Raw genomic sequence first — 23,423 nt, forward strand, 5'->3', positions numbered from 1 at the left:
AAGGACAGAAAGTCCAGAAAAAACAGGAGACCTTTGCGGGAGTTATGGGTGAGCGGTAAGTGGGAATACACGCATGACCTAGACAGCATGTCACACTGTGAAATATCCTTTCTTCACATGTGTTAGGAGACAGGCAAAGTACGGAAATGTTTGGTGATTTAAAGTCACTCTGGCATTTTGACTGATAGTTCTCTCTATGCATCACAGGGTCATCCCAGGCCCCTTGCCCTGAAACGCCCTCCCACCGAGCAGTAATACTAGTTTCTCTTCTGCTGTTGCACCATTCGGGATCACATTACAATAAGTACCTCCTTTGAAGGTTTTTGGCACATCGAGCACTGTCTAAATCCTTTAAATCCACTCAGGAACAATAGGGCACAGACCGTACCTGCCCTGGTCCTTTGCTTTATTTTTCACCCAGGCTTAGGATAGATATTGTCAAGTTGGGTAGAGGCATCAGAGTAAGAGCAATGTCAGCTCCTAACTCTTAGTTCTTGGAAAAGGAACAATGCTCACACCACTGCCCTATTCTTTGTCTGTGGTGTGTGTGTGTGTGTGTGTGTGTGCGCGCGTGCGTGCGTGCGCGCGTGCTGGGAATTTGAATGCTTGACAGTGTTGCAACACCTGCAGAGCATGTAAAAGCAACATGTGTGTACGTGTGTATTTTTTTGTTTGTTTGTAGGAGAAAGAGCTCGATCCCTGAGGGGGTCTGTTGCACTGAGAGACACAGGGAGCAAGGGGTCACTGGAGAGGGAGGGGAGGTAGGAACCCTCACCTCCATATGAACCTTAAACTAGTGAGAGAAGCAAAGAGAGAGATAGGGGGGTTGAGACTTGAGCTTGAACATACGTCTGCAGGGCCTTAGACAAATGATAGGGATTTCCTCTGTCTTACTGACCACGTCTGACTGTCTAAGCCCTTATCTTTTATCTGTCTGTCTGGTGGTGTGAGGCATGGAGGTACCATCTAACTACCCTGCTTGGTACCCATAGTTTAAAATTATAATAAACAGAGATGGGGAAACAAAGTCAAAGAGATCAGAGAGAACATTGGCACTAATGCTGGCTGTCACAAGATAGATCTTATTGTAGCCTTTTCTCCTCTTTAGGAAAAATTCCTAGCAAAAGTTGGAAAGTACATTTTCACGATAAAAATTTGTTCCAGGGAACAAGGAAAAATATTTGTGGAACTATTTCTTAGCACAGCACACATCTGCGATTCCAACTCTGCTACTGAGCAGGTGGAAAGCCATCAAGTCTTAAACCTCTGTTCTTTAATTTGAAGAGTTCGCTGTCAATTTGCAAGCCTTTTTTTACTCTAAAAGTAAAGAAATCATATGAACCTGTTCATATATGGGAGCGCTGTTAGATTGCCCATAGTGTGAACTGTGTGTGTGAGCTGTAAGTGTTAATGGGGTGAAGCAGAATGAATCTCTCCACAGGGTATGCCTAATGTCGACAGTGCAGAGATATAGACTTCAGCCGTGTGCGTTTGTGTGTGTGTGTGTGTGTGTGTTTGTGTGTACTGCTGGGTGATGGATGGACAGAGTCAGGGTTATAGCGGGGTCACCCTGTTTGTTTTGCTGTGTTTAGGTGGAGATTGGGTGAGGAGGGCCTCAAAGCTTTACTCTGTGTTAATAAGGTCTGTTTGCCACACTTCATCACCATACCTCAAAGTCTGATGGGATGTGTGTGCAACCTCTCCCCCTCCTTCTATATCTCTCATGCAACACCCCCACCACACACATATATACACATACACACACTCCCAGATAAAACGGGGAGTGTTGAAAGATACTTAATCACTATCTTCAGGTAAGTGTGAATGATTGTAGTTCCTAATAACTAATTGGTCCCCCTTGGATCCAGTTAGCTGCGTATCAGCAGTGTTCCACAGCACTTGTCAGTCTCTTCATCTATCAGCAGAAAATCCTTGAGCTTCCCTCCCGGCCTGTAGTCTATTATTCCTGACTGTAATGTCTTACCTTCAGTGAAATCACTAAGTCTCTTTGGGACAGAAAAAAACACACTGGCAGTTGATTCCACTGATGGAGGTAAATACAGCCTCATGGACTTTTATCCCTGCCTATTGTCTATTTCATCACTAAGCTGTTTTGTACACATATATATACATATATAGCAGTGAAATCGGTTGCCAAGGTTGGCCTTGTGACCTGAGCTACCTTTTCTAGAGCAGTATATGAGGATCCATTGTCCATAATGGGTTATAATTCATGCTTGCTACAGTAGGTGACCTGCTGTACAGTTTCAGTCACATAAGTTACATTGACAGGATTCACATTCATTCAACAGAGGGTAAGGTCGAATTGCTAGGGACGAATCTCTCGCACACTTTCCCAAGGTTGATCTCCTCCGCCTTCCAAAAGATTTAATTTTGTTTCCACGACGATGCCATCTTCATGCTGTACGCCTTCTCAACAGCTGCTGGTGAGGTGTGCTTAAAGTGACCAGCTCCACTAGTGTAGCTGGTCAGTGGCCAGTAGTGACAGACTGTTGGCTGAATATGAAACACTGAATTGTATAACACGAGCATGTGTGCCCAGTCAACTTTCGCTAGATAAACGAAGGTTCTTTGCTTGTTAAATTATTGTTAAACATTATATCAAAGACCCAATTGCTGTGCCCTCCCCGTCATCTGTGTGCGGCTGCTTCGGATCTTTGCTTTGGCTTCCTGTATGTGGATGTCAGCTGCTGCTGTAATGAAACTAAATGTAATAGCCAAAGCCCTCACCTGGAACAAGAAAGATCACTGGGCCATATCCTCACTTTCACGCCAGACTGTCCCCAAATAAACTCAGTATATATTAGCAGTGGTCCCCTGCAAAGCCTGTCACATTCATCTTCTCAGCCTGACTTGGCTTATCTAGGTTCCAGCACATCAACCACAGTGAATTATCATACAAAGGGAGACACATTTCATGTCATAGTTTCTGAGCTGTGAGTAGAGGTATGTGACAAGGCAGGTGTATCAGTGTTGTATTTGCCTATTTCCGTGTATTGCACGAACACGTTTGGTCTGTGTGGTTGAGTGTTCACATTTGACAGACCATGTTTGCACACGTATGTAGTTGTGCCCCTTTTTTCTTTTTCTTTTTCTTTTTTTTAGAATAAGATTCTTCATTTCAGATTTTTTTGAACAAGTGGACTCACTCAAGATGAATCTATGTGGCACTGCTTTTCTCCAGCATGAGTCTACCTCTGTATCAGATAAATGGATATAGATACTGTTAATTTATCTATGCCAACTTTGTATACAAAGGCAACTGTTATTAGCACAGTCCTGCGGCCAAGTGGTAGTCAGAAAGGTAGATTCATCCTCTTTTTATAACAAATCACCTCCCTCTTAACCTTTCAGAAAAGCAGGGAGGAGAGAGTGAGGGATGAGACAGGCAGAGATTATCACACAGGATGATAGTGTTGCTGTTAATGAGCCCTTTGCTATCATCAGAAGCAATGATTTTGATAGAAAAAGGTTTTTATTTATCTCTTTCTGCACAGCTCCTATGCCTGTAAACACATACCTCTTGGAAACCAACCGATCCATTTGTTCTGACCCGTCTGAGCCCTGCCATCTCTTTAGGAGCAGAATCTCAGTGTGTCAGCGCTGTTATGATAAACTTCGTACAGGGAGAGACAGGATGAAAGCATTCCCATCATGCATTTCCCTTAGGATGTGGTTGCTCTCAAAGTGGCCCTCCTGCCGACAGAGATTTGGGAGATTCCAGAAGACCTTAAACTCTCGCTGAACATGAGGGAGGGCAATGGAAATACAACATGGGGAGAGACATCCATAACCAGCACAAATGTGTTCTCATCAAAGTGAATATTTCCTCTATTCCCCACTCTTTTCATCTTTTATGTATTTTCTCTGCCAAAACCTTTCTTTGAGGCCTCATTCTCTGACAGATATGTTAGTGATAATTAGGTTTACAATAAAAGTGCACTAGACATTTGAGGATATCCTTCTTCTTTTGAAGATTTCTTTTCAAGGGAAACTTTGGGTAACTTTTCCTCTTGAGATAAAAAGTCAGAGAAGCAGCTGATGACAACATATCTGTCTGTGAGTTCTTCCCCTTCTCTCCCTATTCAAACTCACTTGTCTTTCCACAAGTTTCTTCGCACTTACTCATTTTGAAGCTCTGCTCTATAATTAGCTGGGACAGAGGTGGATTCGTGGGGCATTTTGCACTCTGTAGTTTCCCTTCCTTCCTCTCCTATTTGGCCCACATGCAAATAACCGTCATGCTAGAAGAGCACTGCTTCAGGTTATCTGCTCCCTGGTCTTATGTTAGCATTCTCTTCTCTCTCCACTGCTCCCTCAGTGAGGCGAGCAGATACAGCTGGGAGTGAACGGTATTTACATTCATCTGTGTGCTGTTCACCATGAGCAGTTGCATCGCACAGCCTCATTACATGAAAAGAAGCAGCAAATGCTCTGCAGACTTGTAGAGCGTTCTGTCACTCATTTAAATGTGGTCCACATATGATACAGGCCTGCTTAGCCTACATACTGATCAGTTAGATGGAATTACTGTGTGATTAATGACTAGTTTATTAATTACAAGTTGGATCAAGTGTTCTACTTTTGCAGCTTTCTGTTAAAAGAGACTTGGAGTTTGTATTTGGTTTTGTTCAAAGTTTGACATTACTTCGTCTAAAGGTGAAAGTTCGTGACTTAAAATAGTCAGGTCAGTGTGGGGTATTCTTTTCCACACTTTGACGCTAAAGCTTCTCTTAAATAGCTGGTTCTAAAATGTGCTTGCCTTTGAAGCTAGGTCAATATGCATGTGTGTTAAGCATATGCACAAGCTGGATGAGGTTTTCTATTTTAAAATTCTCCCAAGGATGAAAGCAAGGTCAGTGGCTTGGGCATAAACAGCCGTTTGAATGTTGTGCTGTATTTAGACAGCTGTTAAAAGGGAGGTAAGTGCATTTAAGAAGTGTTTACACACATATTCCAGTGAACTCACCATATTCCATGGGCTTTATTCCCTTGGTAAATCATCAACAGTGTCTTTCCTATGGCGCTTTCCACAAAGTTTATTATACTAATTGCAGAGCATTCACGGTGGCGTTAGACGAATGTGCATAATGTGTGTGCGCACATGTTGGCATATACAGTATGTGTCAGTGTGTGCACATGCGTTTGTGTACAGTCATGAGTTTAGAATTTGAGCAAGATTTAAGATTTAGCTTACATAAATTCCAATTACTTTTCGTCTTTTCATTGCTGTGTTTCCATCACACACATCTGATCTGCGTTATCTTTTTGCATTGCTTGCAAGAATTGAAGTGGGAGAGAAAAAATTAGTGCACAGATGTAAGTCAAGCTGAGAGTAGAGGGGCTAACAGAGTACTGGCCTAAAAGTGAGAGCTTTGGTAGACATAATCTCTTTTATGCCATTAATTTGGGAGGATTAGTAACCTACATTTTCTCCTCTCATCTCTTCAAGGCCAGCCTTTTATGGATGGACATTGCCCCCTTCATCGCTTCTTGCCTTTTTATATTCGACTCCAAGCAATCATCCCGGTTTTTCTTCTGCCCTTCTCCAAAAGTTAAAATGCTTGCAAATCTATGTATTTGAGGTTTAAATTGGATTTTGGAATTGGTAAATGCCCACAAATGTTTAAACATACAAATGTAGTGTTGAATAATGTTATTTTATTCTCATAAAATGGGTGGCTGTGGGTGTGTGGTTGTGTGTGTGTGTGTGTGTGTGTGTGGGGGGTTGCATTGTGATTATGTAACACAAACACACCCAAAACCACTCCAGCGTGACAAATTCATATGACCTACTATTGTCCTCCATTGATCTGGCAAACAGAGCACTTCATTGATTGTGGTCACCTGCAGATTACAATCACAAAGATGCACGGTCCGAGGTTTTCTTTAAGCCTGAGGACACAAAAGACAATCTTCCTCACCCACTCCATGTCCTCTGCTAATACATCTTGTTTTATCTGTCTCAAGTTTTTATAGTATCTCTTGACTGCAGAGGAATGGACTGGAATTATTACAGCTATTTGGTTCTGCATAAATCATACTATTCGATGTTGAATGACTATGAGTGAATTCTCCGTGCAGCTTTGTAGTTACTGACAGAGAAACAGCTATTTTGCCACAACATAGAAATATCAAAATCTATCAAAACCACACTCGTTATTTGGGTGAACTAAAAATTGAAAGGGCCCATTATGTGCCCTTTTTGTATCTCAGTATTCCCTATAGGGAAATCTTTCCTGTACTATAGGATAATTTATGTGGTTTTGAGAGCTGCAACATAGACATTAGAGATAGATGGAGTGTGAGGCAGAAGGCCAGGGAAAAGAGTGGAGGAAAAAGACAGACAAAATGCAGAGAGAACTGAAAAACAAAATATGGTACAGCAACAGTTCATCAGTTTGGCTGCTTTGTGTGTGTGTTGTGGTACATACAACTGTAATGGCTGCACATCTCAGTAATTCTCCCACAAAGCTTTGAACACTTGAACATTTCTCAACACTCATTCCCCATCAACGCTCAACATTTTCTTCTTTCATACATTATAGAGAAAGACTGACAACATGATTCATTTCTGCTCATTCGCTGTATGATTTCTATTTAGCATAATTATACACGGGTAGTTGTGGATGTGGCTTTGCTAGAAGGAGTAGTGGCCTTTAGGGGTAAAAGACTGATGACCCAGTACTTTTCCCATTTACTTCTAATCTCTGTTCTGATGTGAAGTAAATTGTATTGCTTCACACATCGCCAAGCAGCCCTTTGCCACCCCTCTCTTAGCCAGCCCACTAGCTCTCCTTGAAGGGGCTTGTTAAAGACTGACCACTGATCAAGCACCAAGGGCCTTCCCAGGTCAGGCCAGAGTGCTCTCTTGACCTTTGTCTGCTTAACTTCAAATTATGATGTATTAAAGTACAAAGGACTACTAATGGCTTTGCATGTATTAAACATATGTGCTGCTGCTTGATCAAAGGCCCATTTACAACAGGACCCTAAATATGCTCACAGGAAGTAGTGGTGAGTAAAAAAGTTCAGGGGTCAAGACGAGCGTGTGAAGTGGACCTGTGGCTAATTATTGGTTTGCGAGAGACTTTGTACTGGCAGCCAGCTGTAAGACTAGAGGACTAAGGTCTTTAATATCCTGTTTGCAGCCCCTAAATGTTTCTCTGTATCAGAGAGGAGCATTCCTGCAAGACAGAAATGGAGGCTGCTGCTTTGATGATGATTGGGCATGTCCTCCAGTCTTCAAAGCAGATGATAATCTGCGATGCAGGTGCCTTAAGAGAGAATGCCACGCTCGTGATTGCGGCTAAGACCATTTCCTGTTATCGCAGTGTATGATAGTCGATTGGCAATCAGACTGCAGGGCAGTGTTACTCTTCTTTCAAAGCGAGTGAGCATTGTCTTAGTTTAGAGTTGTGGCTCCATTCCTGCGGTGTCAGAAATTATACAGTTGGTCTAAAACATCAGAATCTGCTGTTTGGACTTGACTCACTCACGGAGTGCAGTAATGTTTAGCTCAAAACCCCTCAATTTGCTTAGACTTAAATGAGACATTGAGAAGTCAGCAGACATTCCTGAAGTTAGTGAGCAATCACTCTGCGCTGTCAGGGCATATCAATGATAGAGGAAAGTAACTAAATAATTGACTGACTTTGAAGGTAGTGGAAAGGTCTATGGGTTACCACAAATATTGATAGTGTTTACTGGAATGTTAGGTTTTCTGAGAACTGAGGTGTTATAACAGTTGAGGTTTTTAGGTGATTTATATCATGCTCGTTGTTATCAAGTTAGTTGAGCAATACTTGATTCCATTTTTCATTTCTATCCCTGTGCACTATACAGTAACCGAGTTTTCCTCAGTATAACTTTAAAAGACAGTATTAATCTTGAGAATTCAGCATGTGCTATAATATTAAATTTTTACTTATTTTCAAATTACCTTAAACTGGAAAACCTTTTAAGACTTTAAGTACTGTTAACTTGAACAATTAGTTATGATCTGAAAGTCAATAAGTCATTGACCTCCTTAATTCGAAAGTGAAAATGGATAATTCTAAATTGTTACATTTATCTCTGCTCTAGATGTGCTGGAGGGCCTGTATTGCAACAGCATCTTTCCACTGGACAAGGAATGAAATATCCTGGGAAAGACAGAATTGCACTTTCTGAGTAAAAAGCAGACTTTGTCTTCCTCTTTGTTTACCCTTGAATTTAATCCCCAGTCACTTTGATAAGTTTCTTAAAGAGGAAGGGTCATTATAGTCAGCCTAACATTAAATTATGGTAAACTTCATGAGCACTGGCAGCAGCACAGAGAGCTTTGTAGAGGTGGATACATGACATTATTTATTAAGTAATAACCCTATTAAGAGTTATTCAGTCAAGGCTTTGGCTGGCCGCAGTTTCTCTAAGGTTATAATCATCATTTTTCTTGAGCTTACTGTCAACAGATAGAGTTTATTAAATGGTGATTATATTCCAGTGTTCACCATACAGTATATTCTTTTAACAGTGCCAACCCCCACAGCAAAGTCTTGAAATGTTGCCAGGGAATGTAGAACTGGTGACATGTATGCTTTTACCCAGATTCACTGATATCATGCAAAAGTGATTTTTTTTTTTTAGCAGAACTAGTCATGAACATATAATAATAATGTATTCAGTAATATACTACATAATACAGTCAGGCAAGACTGGGATTATGCAACACCACTCTCTTACATTAAAAAGAAGAATCTTCACCTTTCCTTTCCTCCACCTCTCAGGAAAGCATTTGAGAAATATTTGTTATCGATCTTTCTTTCTCTGTCTTAACTTCACCTTTTTTCAGTTTCTCTTCCTGCTTATGTCTCTATAGGCTATTTTTCTGTCTGGTTGCCTGTCTGCCCGCCTGCCTGTCTCTCTCGGTGGCAGTATATACTAGGTCTGCGGCAGAGGTCTCTCTCCTTTTCCTCTAATTGGCCAGCTTCCCTCTCTCCTTGCCTGCTAGATAATTGGACATGCAACCCCAACCCTAGCATCCCAATCACTGCAGCCCCCTCTGCATTCCACACACTTCTCATCCCAGTGTGAGTCTCTCTATGGACCTGTCTTTGACCACTGGATCAAAAGGAATATACAATCCTGTACTGTCCAAACACTTTGCAACTCAGGCTGCTGGCGCCTGATACCAAATATCAGAATGACGTGGATTTCCTTATCCAGTGCATCCAACATCTCCTTACACTACCTGAACCTCGTAGACAAAGAGCAGCATCTCCTTCTGCAGTACATAGAGAGCAAGGTAATTCTTTTCGGGGTAGCCCTGCTGGAATTATTCATAAGGGGTTCAATATCAAAATATTCCACTCTGCTCTGGCCCTTAATAATTCATGCTTAGCATTAATCTTCATTGGTATAGGGAGCAGAGGAGTCATCCATCACTGTAGGGAGTCTTGGTTTAACTATTACCGAGCCCTAGTGTTAGTTGTCATGGTTTACAGAGGTAGGGCAGGAGGGAGGGAACAAAAGAAGAAGGCGTGTGGCTTTGTCACACTGATGAGTGGGCCCCCCCATCTCTGGGAAGGAGGCAGCTCAGAGGAGGAGAAGGCTGAGCTGTTGACCTTTGGGAAAGGACCATTGGCTTCAGATTGAGTGATGGTGTCAGCCGCTAGTGTAAAACACCTCTATTAGGAATGCCTGGCATGCTTGGGCGCTTCTAATTATGAAGAATGCAAAACAACAGTCAGGAGAGACAGGAGAGGTCGCCTCGCAGTCAGCCCTGCGCCAGGCTTACACACCAGCTACTGCTGTGTGGGACCCACCACCGCGTGACTACTTGTCTTACCTCACACACACACACACACACACATTACCATACACATTCCCCACCTAAGCTTTGTATTGTAGTCACTTTATTTCTTTCCCCATAGTATGTAACTACCGCCAACTGCCATTCTTGATCATTTTTGTTCTGCTTCTAACAGAGCTTTGTTTTCTTAGGTGTAGTCTATCAACATACCGAATTTCCCTAGCTCAGCCAGCAGGCAAGACCAAATCCACTCGCATCTGAGCTCACTGAGTGGGAGTTCAGACAGTCCCCGGAGTCAGTCTAAGAAAAAACTGAGATCAAGTCAAGGAACTGGACCCAGAGAAAAATAACTCAACATTGGTGCTTACTTGAAAACACCCAATGATATAAGCCATCTGTGTGCAATTTGACTTGACTGTGTTGTCATCCCACTTCACCATACGTTATCCCTGCGAGGGGAAATGCCCTGTAACATTATCGGCAGACATACATAGCTACTGAGCAGTCAGTGCTGATGGGAGGAATGGACATGTGGAAGGATGGAGAGTGGAGGGATTTCCCCAGAGATTTTCCCACTGAGAGACGGAGGTCAACAGCAGAACACAAATAGGCTTTTTCTTCCAGGAGCTGTATGTCCACCTTCCAGTCTGATCAGTCACTGAGAACTGAGAGCTCATTATAAGTGACCACAGAGAAGCACAGTAGAGGTGCTAAGAAAAAGGCAAAGGTCAGATGGAAAAAAGGTGAGACACTGAAATGCCATCACTGGCGTTCTACTGGCTGCCATTGACTGTATACCCCATGCCTGTTGGGGCTGATGTTGCAAACACTCCATATTTCTCCATGAATAAAAAACAGGGTACAGTGGTATATTTGATATATATTTGAGAGATGATTAACTGTTGTAAAACCTCTCAGTATTCATCCTTACTTCAGCGATAAAACATATTTCCCCTGTGCGTGTTCAGAATAGCCCAGCTGGCAGATTTTTCATCTCATATAGTTTTACTGTCACCAGTACCCATAAAACATCTCTATTTGTTTAGTGGCAGCCAAGCGTTGCTGTTTGGCTAACAGGAATGTCCTTGTGCTCACCCCAGTAACCTTGAGACTAATGGAGGAGGTCAAACTGAATCGGGGGGGTCTTTTAAAGAAGGAATACAGAATAGAATGAGGGAATAAAAGACCCAGGGTTGCTAATGATAGCAGGAAGGAGGGCAACGCTGGCAGCCAGGTGATTATCCAGTATCTAGAATAGAAATTCGTCTCTTGCCCTTTCTTTCTTTCTTTCTTTCTTTCTATATCTCTTTTCCTCCACCTCTCATTTCCTCTCTCTTTGTCTCAAATCGGTGTGAAAAAGATATTGCTGGATTTTCCTTGCATCTCAGCAAAAAATTATTCTCTTGGCATTATTGTCTCCAAACACAATTGTTGCCTTGGTGTCTAGGATTTAATATCTGACTACTTAATATGCATGCATCTTTAAAGCATTTTCTTTTGGTGGGTAATGAACGAGGCCCAACATAAAGTCTCAGACAGGGGAGAGTGAGAAAACAGTCACAAATGACGTCCAGGTGTGTGGGTAATCAATTTCATGGAGTGTGGTTTTGCAAGGCTGCATGCTGAAGGAGACTGTCATAATTGGGCCACCATTTCAGACAGGTAATGGCTTTACAGCATTCATTCTTTGTAGGACATACACACAGAGGCACACACATTCCTGTATGGACCCATAGAAATCACAGGCCATTGAACACAATTGAGACAGATAGGTTTGTGGCATTTCCTAGTAACCCCCATGCTTCAAGGACTCTTGCAGGCTTGTTCATTCATCACAAGGGAAGGGCTGTTTGGAGGAGCTTTTTCTCTGGTTGTGGTGAGATTTATCACAGAGCACAACTCCTGTTTGGCTTGTTAACATTAGCTAGGTGAGCCGTCCAGAACTTACTAGCTCTGCAAGAGCTGCAAGGTGCTGCAAAGTTAAAGGGGCTTTTATTCAGGCAAAATTGTAAATGGATTCACATCACTGAGCTGCTATAAACAGGTGTCCAGTCTAAGAATGGATGATCCTAGTTGCCTGCTCTTGTTTTTCCACAGTTTCCTCTGCAAGCTAGCAGATAACACAAGTGTGATACTGTATAAGCACATGTATGATTGTCCTCATCAAAATCTGGCTGGAAAATGACACAGCAGCACAACATACAAAAGAATAAAATTGAATCAGACTGGCATCATTAAGAATGATAATTATATCCCCAACTGTATATTATATAGAAAAGTCTGGGTAACAACAAGATTATTGTATGTATAATTTATGTTGATGATTGTATTTTATACTGCAAGGGACACTGACTGACAGAGCCACATTGAAATCTGTTCAGTGTTGCTCTTGTTGACAATTGTAATTTAAATGACTTGCTGTCTATATGCTCTAAAGAATACTAAATTAAATTATGAAACTTAATGGTTAATTGGGACCAATTAAGATAGTTTTGCTGCTGCAGCAGAAAAAGTCAAGAGGAACCGACATGTACTGGCATTTACTGACATATCCAGTGACACATACACACACACATACAGTACACTACACACTGCACACAAAAGAACATGCATCTTACAGTCTCTTGCATTTTTTCCTGCCTTAATGGATCCAATTACTCTTTTCAGAGACTGCCAACACTGTACCTTATGGTGAGCCAGTTGTGAGGGTAATTCAGTTGTTTTTAATGGACACACTCTCAATAATGAACCTGTGGGGGGAAAGATTTTCCAGACAAATTGCAGCTCACATGGCAAACGTAGATTATGCTAATGTGAGGTGCAGAGAGGTTGTCATGTCTCATGAGGTAGGGGGTGCCATATATACCCCCTTTTATAATGGAGGAACCCTTCCTGTAATTGCCCCTAGTTTTGTACATTAATGGGAAGTGAGGGGTTTGCTTGTAGCACTGAAGTATGTCACAGTGTATTAAAATAGAATAGAAATGGACACATTTATGTTCTTATCCCCTGCTGAAGTGTAGTATTGCACGTTTCACCAATCTGCATTGTTTATTAGTAATAGTTTTGATCGTGGATATACTCTACTGTTCTGCTTGAGGGAGTGAAATGATAACAGCATAACAGATGGCTCTGAGAATCTGGTCCAAACTGTTGAGACACGGTTAACATAAACTGACCGCAGAACATTCCTGCTGGTCCATTCGCTCAGATTCAGTATTATCTCTCTGTGGTGCCCGACAGGCTCATGTTCTTGGCTTGTCTCCTGACCAGCCATTGAGTTACCTCCCCCTCCCCTCACAGGTTCTCGATCTCTGACACTTACCAGACAGGAGCCTCAGATCGGGACCACCGGACACAGAGGAGGTCACTGTATCCCGTTTCACCAGAGAGGATGAATAGATCTGGGACAACCAAACACACTTCCCCCAGACTGCCTAGGGCACCATGGTCCAGAGAAAGAGGGGAGAGAGAATAAGAAAGAATGACTGAACTGCATTCCTGAAAGGAGGAGAGATGGGATTGAATGACGGGGGAGGACAGGGGGCCAATGGTGACACCAGCAGCCAGTAGGATCGAGTTTTCTCTCTGAAACCCAGGCTCACAAAAACAATGACTTTGGCATCTGTCTGGAAGGGAGAAACAGAGACTGGGATCCTGTGCTGTGAAGTGCTGAGGGTTCACGGGAATGCCTTTAATGTAACCCTGTCTGGGTTCTCATCGGATACTTCATGGCTCTCCTTGTGGAATGTAACATGAATCAAACTTTATCGCTGCATCAATTAAATTGGCACACTCACCGATTCCGAAACTCCCTGTTGTAGTTGAAAACAGTGAATGAGAAGATTACAGTGAATAACAGAGGTTTGTGTGCCAAGATGACTTGTCTTGTCCTCAGGCCACATTAGATAAGGATCAGCATTCCTCCACTCTACAGATGTAGGTCATGTAGCCACAATGGCGCAAGCAGCATTTGTCTTGCTTCATTTGTTTTATTACCAATCACTGTACACTGTGAATTTTCTGACGTTGCACCTTGTAGATCAAATTGAGCATCTTGCTCCACTTGGTCTCTTAGATAAAATCAAATCAACTTCTTACACCAGACCATGCACACATTATATACTAAAAAGTGACACAATAGGGCTTAAGTTTGCTTTTAGAATTGGAGCCACAAATGAACTCATGGGTTCTTTAACCAAATTTTAAAAAATAAATTAATAAATTATGCCCTTGGTCACAACCAAACACAAATGCACACATACTAATGCACACGTGCTTAGGAAGTGTAACAACATCATGCCGGAAAGAAATCTAGAAAATGATCCATGGGGAGTTGGGGGAAGGTCTTAGGGTAACTGCGCTGATGAAGTATGGAAGCTTGAATGAGACTTTATGGTGGGAATTGCCAGAGAAAGAGATATCTATCAGCTAAGTCTGCAGTGTGCAGGCAAACACAGGTCAGGTTGTCTGTACCCAGTAGCTAAGCAAGGGGCCGACCACACCCTGCAGATACAGATACAGTCCAGTATCACACTTCCCACTGCTGATTACAGCTGTTTGTTGGTGGTACTTTGTGAAGTGGGCCAAAGAATATTCCCCCAGTGTCTGTACTGCTGTAGGACAGGAAGAGGCTAAATACAAGCCAATTAGCTTTGATTTCAGGTCAATTAGCTGCTTTCTTCTTCTACATTAGAGTGTATATTATCTCTGGGAAAAGGAAATCACGGGGGGGGGGGTGGCAAGGACTCCCTGGTACTCTGTTGAGCTCATGTTGTCTGTCCAAATCAAGTGCTCAAACACAAACACTCTTGGAGGAGTAAATAAACAGACTGACAGAGATGAAGAACAAAAGCAGGCTGAAGTCCCAGGATGAGTGTTTTTTGTATTTTTGTGAAAAAGCAAAGCTTTTTCCTTCTATTTTGACTTGGAATGGCCAATTTAATTGAAAGTACTGTAGATTTAAAATGGTTTCTTGGTACAGAGATATTTTTGGCACATTGTGCTGTGCACTAAGGGGTGGTTGACACGGGAGGAGGAGACGCTTGGGCTTTGCTGAAAAGGAAATTGAAAAGAAACAGAATACCAGGAGTCAGATTTCATGAAATAATAGCTGTGACAGAAATGGGGAAAGGCAAGGCAGCACGGAAACCAGGAATGATTTTCTTCTTGGCTCAAAGAAAGAAGAGACAGAAGAAGACAAATATATCAGGGCCATAACAAATGTGCTATGGTGTAGGCAATTTAACTTGCACACAGTGTAGTTTGAAGCAAATATTTTTTCTGTGAAATTATTATTGTGAGCTGAGGTTGGCCTGTTAGAGAGGAAACCTGACTTAGATTTCTTTTACAGTGCACCATGCTGCGGTACTGTTCCTCAGTTCCCTTTCTTCCAGGATTTTCTAGAGGGAAATTGTTTTTTTTGTCTCTGTCAAGAGAGTTAAAGCCAAGCGTGGCATCCTGGATCAGGTCCATGTGCCTGTGGCCTCTGTGTTTCATGGTGACCTGCCAAGGATTCTGTGCCAGAGGGAGGAACTAACTGCAAACCAGCTCCGCTGTCTTATGCTAGGCCTTCAAGCCACAGGTCAGAGGCCTACTGCTTGGAGCTGTCAATTCGGTTCTGCTTCTTAGAGCCAACATAAACACACAGGCACATAATATACATGCACGAGTGGTCAAGCTCACATCGTACGACACACAAACACATCAGCACAGTGAGTGCTCTCTTGCATGCTCATGCATGGGTTGGAGTGGGGAGTTGTCCATTTTGGCTTTAATTGTGTTGTTCTATGCATTAGCCCGGTGCTCATTATGGGCTTATACAGGGCGTGGGTGGATGGGGATGCCTGCATGAACGAGTGACAGAGGGCTTTTAGTGGACAGATGAGAAGGTGGAGGGCCTCTTCAGCCTGGGCATTGCTCCTCTATCTCGTGTGAAGTGGCCATGGATTGCTCTCAGTACATCATACAGGTTGATCACGTCCTGTCCTTACTTCACCCATTCTAAACAATGGCTTTTGTTAGTAGTGGTGCGTCCTTTGAAGCACATAATTTGGAGTACATTAGTGACAGGTACAGCAGTGTTTTCACAGCAATGCACCCAGTGTCCTGCTTACACTTGCATGGCATTTGTAATAGTGTATGTATACTATGTGCATATGAAGGCCTGAATGAAACACAGGGAGAGTGAGCATGAAACCTAGTTGGTGAATATTGTCATGCTTCATCTATTCGTAGAAGATATTTCATTTTCTTTCTCATTTACTGGAGTTATTACAGAAAAGAAAAAATGTGCTTTGGTTCAGGAAATTAAGCTTTCATGGATTGTGTCCTCCTCCGCCGCTTGCTTTACCCCTGTGTGTGCTGGACTGGCACACCAAAGTTGTAGTTTTCTGAATCAGAGAAAACACACTGAAGCAAAAGAAGAGAACATCTCGGTTCAAATGACTTGCACAGAATCATATCTTTGTATATTCTAACAGTGATAATCACCATCTGGCCCAGTAATCCTTGGAATCCTCGGAAGGAGTACACAGTGAAGACTTGGAAACATAAATGTTTGATAAACACATATAATGCCCATTTCCGTGGCGACTTTAATAGCAACCCAAAATGTGTAACTGGAAGTGGGCCAAGTAAATATTCACTCACTTCAGTGTAAAGTTCAAGCTGGTGTGTAGGTTTTTTCGGATTGTAAACTGACTTAAATGAATTTTCTCTGTGCAGGCTGCTGCCAAAAAGCTTCAGTTTGTGCAGCTAACGGATTTTTATTCCCCTTTAAGAAATCTGAGGCAAAACCGCATCCTGTGCTACATAGTCAACAGTGTTCAAGCATGTAAAATGTATATTAAGAGTGGAGTACAAATCCGAATTTGGATATGGATCAGCCTAACATATTGAGCCGGCATTTTTTCCTCAGTCATTTTGCTTACAATGTAAACAGACCACCAGTGATAACGAGCACCAACCACTGAGAACAGATAATATAGCTGGTCACTGTTAGCTGAATATAGCTAACAGTGACCTTCGACCCTAAGCATACTTACATTGAAACATTTAAGGTAAAGTAGGCATTGTATGTTTTTAAATACATTATATGTAGTAGTAGTAGTTGAATCATTATCAGGAACTGCCTATTTTCGTTTCTTTACACAAAACCATATGGTTAGAAATCAGGACATACAGTAGAATGTAAGTATGTATGAGATGCGGCGAGGCAAAGAACTCCAGAGAGATCATTAGTCATCACTGTGCAGAGACATAACATATGGCCTTGTCTCTCACCACTGAGAGAAGATACACCTCTCTGACCGGTTCATTCCCCAGTGGCTGCTAAGGTATCACGCTTAGGCAAGCAGAGTAAACCACTGTGATGTAAAGTAGGAGAGTCATTGCTCAAAGGCCGTGTGCTGATGGTGTGTAGTTAAGGAGGCACAGTAAAATAGATGGTGACAGATAGAGGGTCAGACACCGGGACTGTAAGGACAACACTGCTGGGTTTTTTAACCACAAGATGACAGAGCTGACGTTGGAACAGCGTCTGGCATGCTTGGGATGTCTCTGTTTACTAGTCTAGTTTCCACTCACTTGACTTTGTTGTAGCCTTGTCAAGAGGTAAGGTGTCCACTTTAGCCCCAGTCAATCAATGTTACATTCCCTTGCTTTCCAGATTCAGCTCTTTTTTACTGGTCTCCGACATCTTTGCGCAATAGTTGGGCTGCTAATCACACTGGAACGAAATGAGAAAGAAGGGGAGACAAAAAATGTGATAAATAGAGAAAAAGCTGAACAGAGCAGCAGTAAGAGAAAAAAATAAAGAGAACTATGAGACAGGGATGAAAGCAGCTAGATGCAGATGAAAATTTCACCATCAGTTGCCTCTGAATAATTCATAGATTTTTCATAATCGAAAAAACCTCTGCTTTTTATGATGTCATATTTCACTTAATGCTTAGGAGGCCTGTTAAGACAGTGGGCAAACACCACAGACTGAAGGAATAGATATTAGATGTGGCTGTCATACTCCGGTAATTAATGTAAAGTTCTCGCTGTCTGGTGTTTTCCCTCCGCAGCCCGAACATACTGTAGCTCTCAGGTCATCTCCCATGATTTGCCTCTCCCCCACATGTATATTTTCACTACCTCTGTTCTGATACCAGACCCATTGACAATTAACTGTGCTATGAAATTTGCCAGATCAGACTGCAGTGGATGTATACCGTAGCATGTACCCCCTTTAGACATCCTAGTAATTTTTGCTTTATGCACGTCTCATGTGAACACCTTGTCTGATGTGGAGTGGCCGGTCAACCAAACACTTGAATGTCCTTAAAAGCTCTGGTCGACCCATCTCAAAGCTTTCTCTCATCACAAAGGCTTTGTGGTGAAACCACAGAGTGATGCGTGTGATAAAAGAGGGCCTGGGGCATTGAGCTAACATCCATCTCCGCTTCAAAGACCAGCAGAATCATAGAATCCATAGGAGCATTTGCTATTGTCTGTTGTGCAGGTGTGCTGCCTCCCACAGGCTCTGGATCACTCAGAAAACCACAGAGCACCACAGAGAGGGCTTGCTGAGATGCTATCTCTCCCAGAAACAGACAACACAGTGGGGACTCAGACAATAGAAGGCATGTGGACTCCGGTACTGCGGGCAGTTCCAATTGGTTCAGGGGAATGTAATGTTTTGTTTTTATTCAAGTTAAAATATGTGCAGGGTTTAGCAGAGTTTTCCTTCCAACATAATGGGACCCGGGTGTGCCAGTTCCATCCTACATTCCCAAAAGATGCAAATCAGGTGGAACGAAGACTCTAATTGCCTGTCGAGTGTCTGGCTATCCTTGTGCTGCCAGGATGAAACTACACAATTGTTTTGCCTTTTGAGATGGTCACTGTGTCAGATAAGGGAATCACACAGTCGGAAATTCTTGCCATGATTTGGCTGAGTGACAAAGCAAACTGTCGGAAACCAAGATTCCTTGCCATTTCGCGCAACTTGTGTGATGTACATAGGTGATCAGAATGGAGGTGCCAGGGGATTGACTCCACCATCAACATCATACGTCTTTTGCATGTTTGCAGTTGTGCATGAAAGGAGCGCTCTGTGCTCCTTTTGGTCAATGTCATGGAACATGACATGCTAGTGTTTTTGTCGGAAATTGTGTGTATGACATACTGGGGATACGTCCAGTCCATACAATTTGCAGAGAAGACTTGAATTGCAAACCAAAGAATAGAACACCGTGCTCAACTGAAATAGTGGAGGAACATTTTATTGACGTCACCCATTTGGCCTGTGCTCCCAGGCAGGTCTCACCCGCATGACGTGAACTGCTCTGTTTTATTTAACTTTTCTCCACAACAAACTGAACACCCTCATCTGCTGCTCCAGTGGGCAACAAGCCCCATCACATCCTGGTCCTGATTAGCTTTTTCCCCTTTGTTTAGCACAATGTAGCTTTTTAACTGCATGCTCTCTTATCATGGCTTTGTTGGCATATTTGGGCCTAGCAGAAACTAAACATGGATTTATTTGATGATTTGCTCAGAGGGGAGGCTGTGGCAGCACTTTGTGGTGAATTGTCTCCCCAGGTGAGGCACGTTAGGCATGTCTTATCTCAGGAGAGCTCGGAAGAACGGAGGGAGAATTTATCTGTGCGCTGAGTCCTGACCTCTCTGTGCTGAGGATGTTCAGTTTGTTGAAGAGATACTGAGGGAGATGATGATGGTTGTGGGGGCTGCTTCCTCTGCTCGTTGATCTCATACTCTTTCTCTCTCTCTCTCTCTCTGCCAAGGGACAGTTTGTTTTCTGGCACAGAAGAGTGTTTTGTGTTTGCTTTCACGCTTGCTTGTTTTACGCCTCAGCTCTACTGCTCCGTCAGTGCAGTGAACTGGTTGGGTCAGCAGGTGCTAATGAGTTGTACCGCTGACCACACAACCCAGCAGCTCTTAACACACTGCTGTGTGCACACACAGCTGCTGACTTCAAACGCGCACTGAACCTGTCAGTCCCTCAAACCTGTGTGTGGAACCTGTAGGCTAACACACACTGCTATCTCAACCAAACATCCAGCAGCCAAGTTCTCTGCGGTATTATACTGTATGTGTCATCATACAGTAGGTCTTATTAGGTTATATTTATCTTCGAGTGTTAAATAATCCAGACAGCCAAGGGTTAAACTCTCCTTCATATGATCTCTTATTTTATCTTGTCATGCCTCTTTCATAGCCTGATTTTTACTGCACACCCAAGTTGGTGTTCTAACAGTCCAGATCTCTCTTTGGCAGGACCCCCCCACACACATACACACACACACACACACACGCACACACACACTTCTGTCTTCCTGCCCAGCATTCCCTTATCCTCCAAATCATCAAGCCAGTTCTTTTGTACTCCATTTCTTAAATTTCCTCTCCCCCTTGTTCCTTGCCCCTCCTCTGCTCCAGATGGGCTCCCCTTTTCTTTCAGAGTAATCTGTCTACGATGCACAGGGGCTTTAGGCTGACCACATGCCTTTGGATGTTGGGAATGGCATCCGTGTTGACGAGGATTTTTTCATGAAGGGGTGAACTAGAGGTTGCTGCTTCCGGTGGTTGTCCCTATAGACACCTGTTCAGCAAAACAGTGCTGAAGAGGAAGAGAGGGAAAGCGGTAATTATTAAGGGTCAGGGTTTTATGAAAAATAAATATAACTTGTCAAAATCAAAATGACATTCCTCCTTTCACACACTTTTACAGAACAGATTCGTCAACATAGAAATGAAAAGGAGAAAATAAATAGAAAGTAGAACCACAAGGATAAGTTGACCTTATTAAAAGAAAATTGAAACATGCCAAAGGCTGATCTTTAATAAGTTCATTATACTGTACATTTGATAGGTTTTATAGCATCCTTACCAGGGCTTCTCTTCTTCCCAAGAGGATTAACTGCCAGAGGAAGCTTCTTCGATGTGATTAGGTGTTCATATATTAATTCTTCAGACGTCGATTTTTTTTGAAGACCCGTCACCAGCTGTAGTACAGAAAGAGCCTGCTGGGGATGGGACTGAAAAGATATGAGACCATTAATTTAATATTCTCTTTTAATGTCATCCAGCAGTTGTCCATCATCTCTTGGTAATTTTTCAATCAACCTTCTGTGTTTTGAAAACATCTTATTATATGTCATTTTCATGGCAATAGCTTCATTGCCAGTATCACCTGCTAATTCATACTAACTTGTCGCAGTATACAGACATCATAACATTACAGTACTAATGTAAAAAACATTTTAACAGGCATGATTGTATGAGTTAATTGTTTTTCATGAGACAGAAATTTCTTGACTTGGGGATTGGATTGAAAAAACACAACGGGGGAGGTCTTTTCCTACAGTTTTTGAAAGATGAGCTTCATGAAAGCGTTGCCAAGGATAAAAAGATGGAGAAGACAGACTTTGAATGGACAGGCCCAGTCAACGCTGAAGCTGAAATACAGTTAAGAAACCAAAATCACCACATAAAATATGTTTAGACAAAATGTACCTCCACACTCCTGTCTATTCATCAAGCTAGTCTCAGGCTGCCAAGCTTCAATACAGTGAGTCTACACAAAAGGCACGCAGTACCTCAGAGGAGGAAAAGATTTCTCTCCCACTTCTATAAATCTGGCAGATATTTTAGAGTCCTCTATGAGTAGAGTCGGTGCAGTATCCTTAAATTTCCCTTGCTGCTGGGCTTGGCTCTGTACCGTGGGGAGAGGGATCATAAATCACTTCACCAGGATGTTTCAGCTATGTTAACAGTAGCAAAGTATCCCTTAAAACAAAGGACAAAAAATATGAAGGCACTTTTTCTTTTGTCTGTGTTCCATCTAATGAAAATGTAAAGATGGAAAATCCAGCACTTAACATCAGTCTTGAAACCTTATACAGCGTCAATTTCACAGGGATCAGGGTAATTTCTGGCACACTTACAAAACCTTCTCCTTGGCATCAGCCGTGCTCAATATTGCACGTTGGACAACTTGACAAGTGTAGTGAAAAGCTATAGCACTGAAGTGTTTGGCAATGATCACGTAGGCATACGCACTCACTTGGTAGACAAGTGATAAAGGAGAAATTTCAACTCTATTTCTTTCTGGCACACTATCCCTGACAGCATTCCCTCGCTCCACTCCTTTTGGTATCTCTTCCCACTGTAACAGATCCCCTCTTAGATAGGGATATGGACATCTTTTCATCTTCTCGGGGTCCATCTGGGAGAGTTTAGGGTCCATGTGGAAACCATTGAAATGGGGACGGCAAGTGATCAGAGAAAGATGTGCCCCTCTGGAGCTGCAGCACATGTTTGGATCCCAGTACCCTTATTTGCTTTGTCTCACCCTTTTTAACATTCCTTTGCCCTATATCTCTGGAGGACCCCCCAACTCCACACTTTTACTTAACCTGTACAACCTTTTCCCTCCTTTGTCCCTCTTCCTCCTTCCTTCTGTCTCTCCCTGTCTCCCCTGTGCCTGGTAAAGTTATTGGAGACGGATCAGCATGGTGGAAATGAAAGTGGCCATGACGAAAGGCTGAGGGATCTGCTGTAACATTACATTGGATCCCCTTGTGTTTTTTCCTTCCCCATTTTCCTCTGTCCCTGCCTGTTTCCCTCCACACAGCTGCTATCACATTACTTCGCTCCAGTCACCTCCGCAACAGCCGCTGATGTAATCCAAGTTTATGGTCACACTGTTCTCCACAACAATCGCTCACTCCTACTGTTTCCTAAACATCTATCAAATTAGACTTTCATTAGAAACTAAGTGTATTAGGCTAAGATTTCCATTGCACCAATTTAAGATGAAAGGGAGACTTCTAGTTTTTATGCTTTGAATTAGTCTGTTTGACATATGCTACAGAGACATCCGCACACCGCATGTCCACTGGATCTCCTTAAGCATGCATTAAAAACTGGGACCGACTGGGGAGCATAGTCAGGAGGGACAACTAAAACACAAGCAAACACACCTGCCTGCGCATGAATGCTCACCCACACATACTCTGCCGTCCTCCACTGTAGCGTGGAAGTTGTTGTACATTAACAACTGGAAAGTCCAGCAGAGCAAAGGCTGAGAAAAAGGGACGGGCAGTAGCTGTATAATGTTTGTGATTTCCATTATCTCTGACATGAAGCAAGGCCAGACCCTCAGTCAGTGTAATCGGTTTCATCTATAGCTCCACACCAGGATATCATTCCCCCCTGCCCTATTACAAAAAACACTCTATCAGTCTCTGCTGTTTGTCGTTAATTTATCTCTGTTTTGGGAAGATGAGCATGAGATTGGGGGCATCCTGTTATCTGTCCATGAGATCTCAGGCTAATAGAGAAGTGAAAAGATCAGCAGCAGATGTTTGTGTTGTAAAATGCTCAGATGAGGGTAAGCGGCAGGTCGGATGGCGCTCTGCAGGAAAGCATGCTGTGTTTATGGATGTAATTTCTCTGATGGTGTGAGTTAGCTAGCCGACAGGCCCCTCTTACAGTACTCCTTCCTGCCCAAGATCATGAGCAATCCACCCTACGCAAGTGAGCCCATATCATTGCATGTCAGATCAAATTAGGAGCGTTTGTGTTGACTGTGCTG

At 42.7% G+C, this 23,423-nt stretch overlaps 1 protein-coding gene across 6 annotated transcripts in view; it reads left to right on the plus strand.

Moving 5' to 3' along the window:
* robo1 (roundabout, axon guidance receptor, homolog 1 (Drosophila)) overlaps window positions 1–23,423 on the plus strand; it is a 307,514-nt gene that overhangs the window by 233,175 nt on the left and 50,916 nt on the right. Inside the window, exon 1 of one of the 6 annotated variants that reach the window (XM_040130253.1) lies at window positions 11,378–11,476. The exons of the other annotated variants lie outside the window; for them this stretch is intronic. Coding sequence (XP_039986187.1) covers window positions 11,434–11,476 — 43 coding nt within the window. The 5' untranslated portion in view covers window positions 11,378–11,433. Of the gene's footprint in view, window positions 1–11,377; window positions 11,477–23,423 lie in introns of those variants that run through there. 6 annotated transcript variants of the gene reach the window in all.

This window comes from Xiphias gladius, chromosome 7 (assembly GCF_016859285.1).
Source record: "Xiphias gladius isolate SHS-SW01 ecotype Sanya breed wild chromosome 7, ASM1685928v1, whole genome shotgun sequence".
NCBI classification, from domain to species: Eukaryota; Metazoa; Chordata; class Actinopteri; order Istiophoriformes; family Xiphiidae; genus Xiphias; species Xiphias gladius.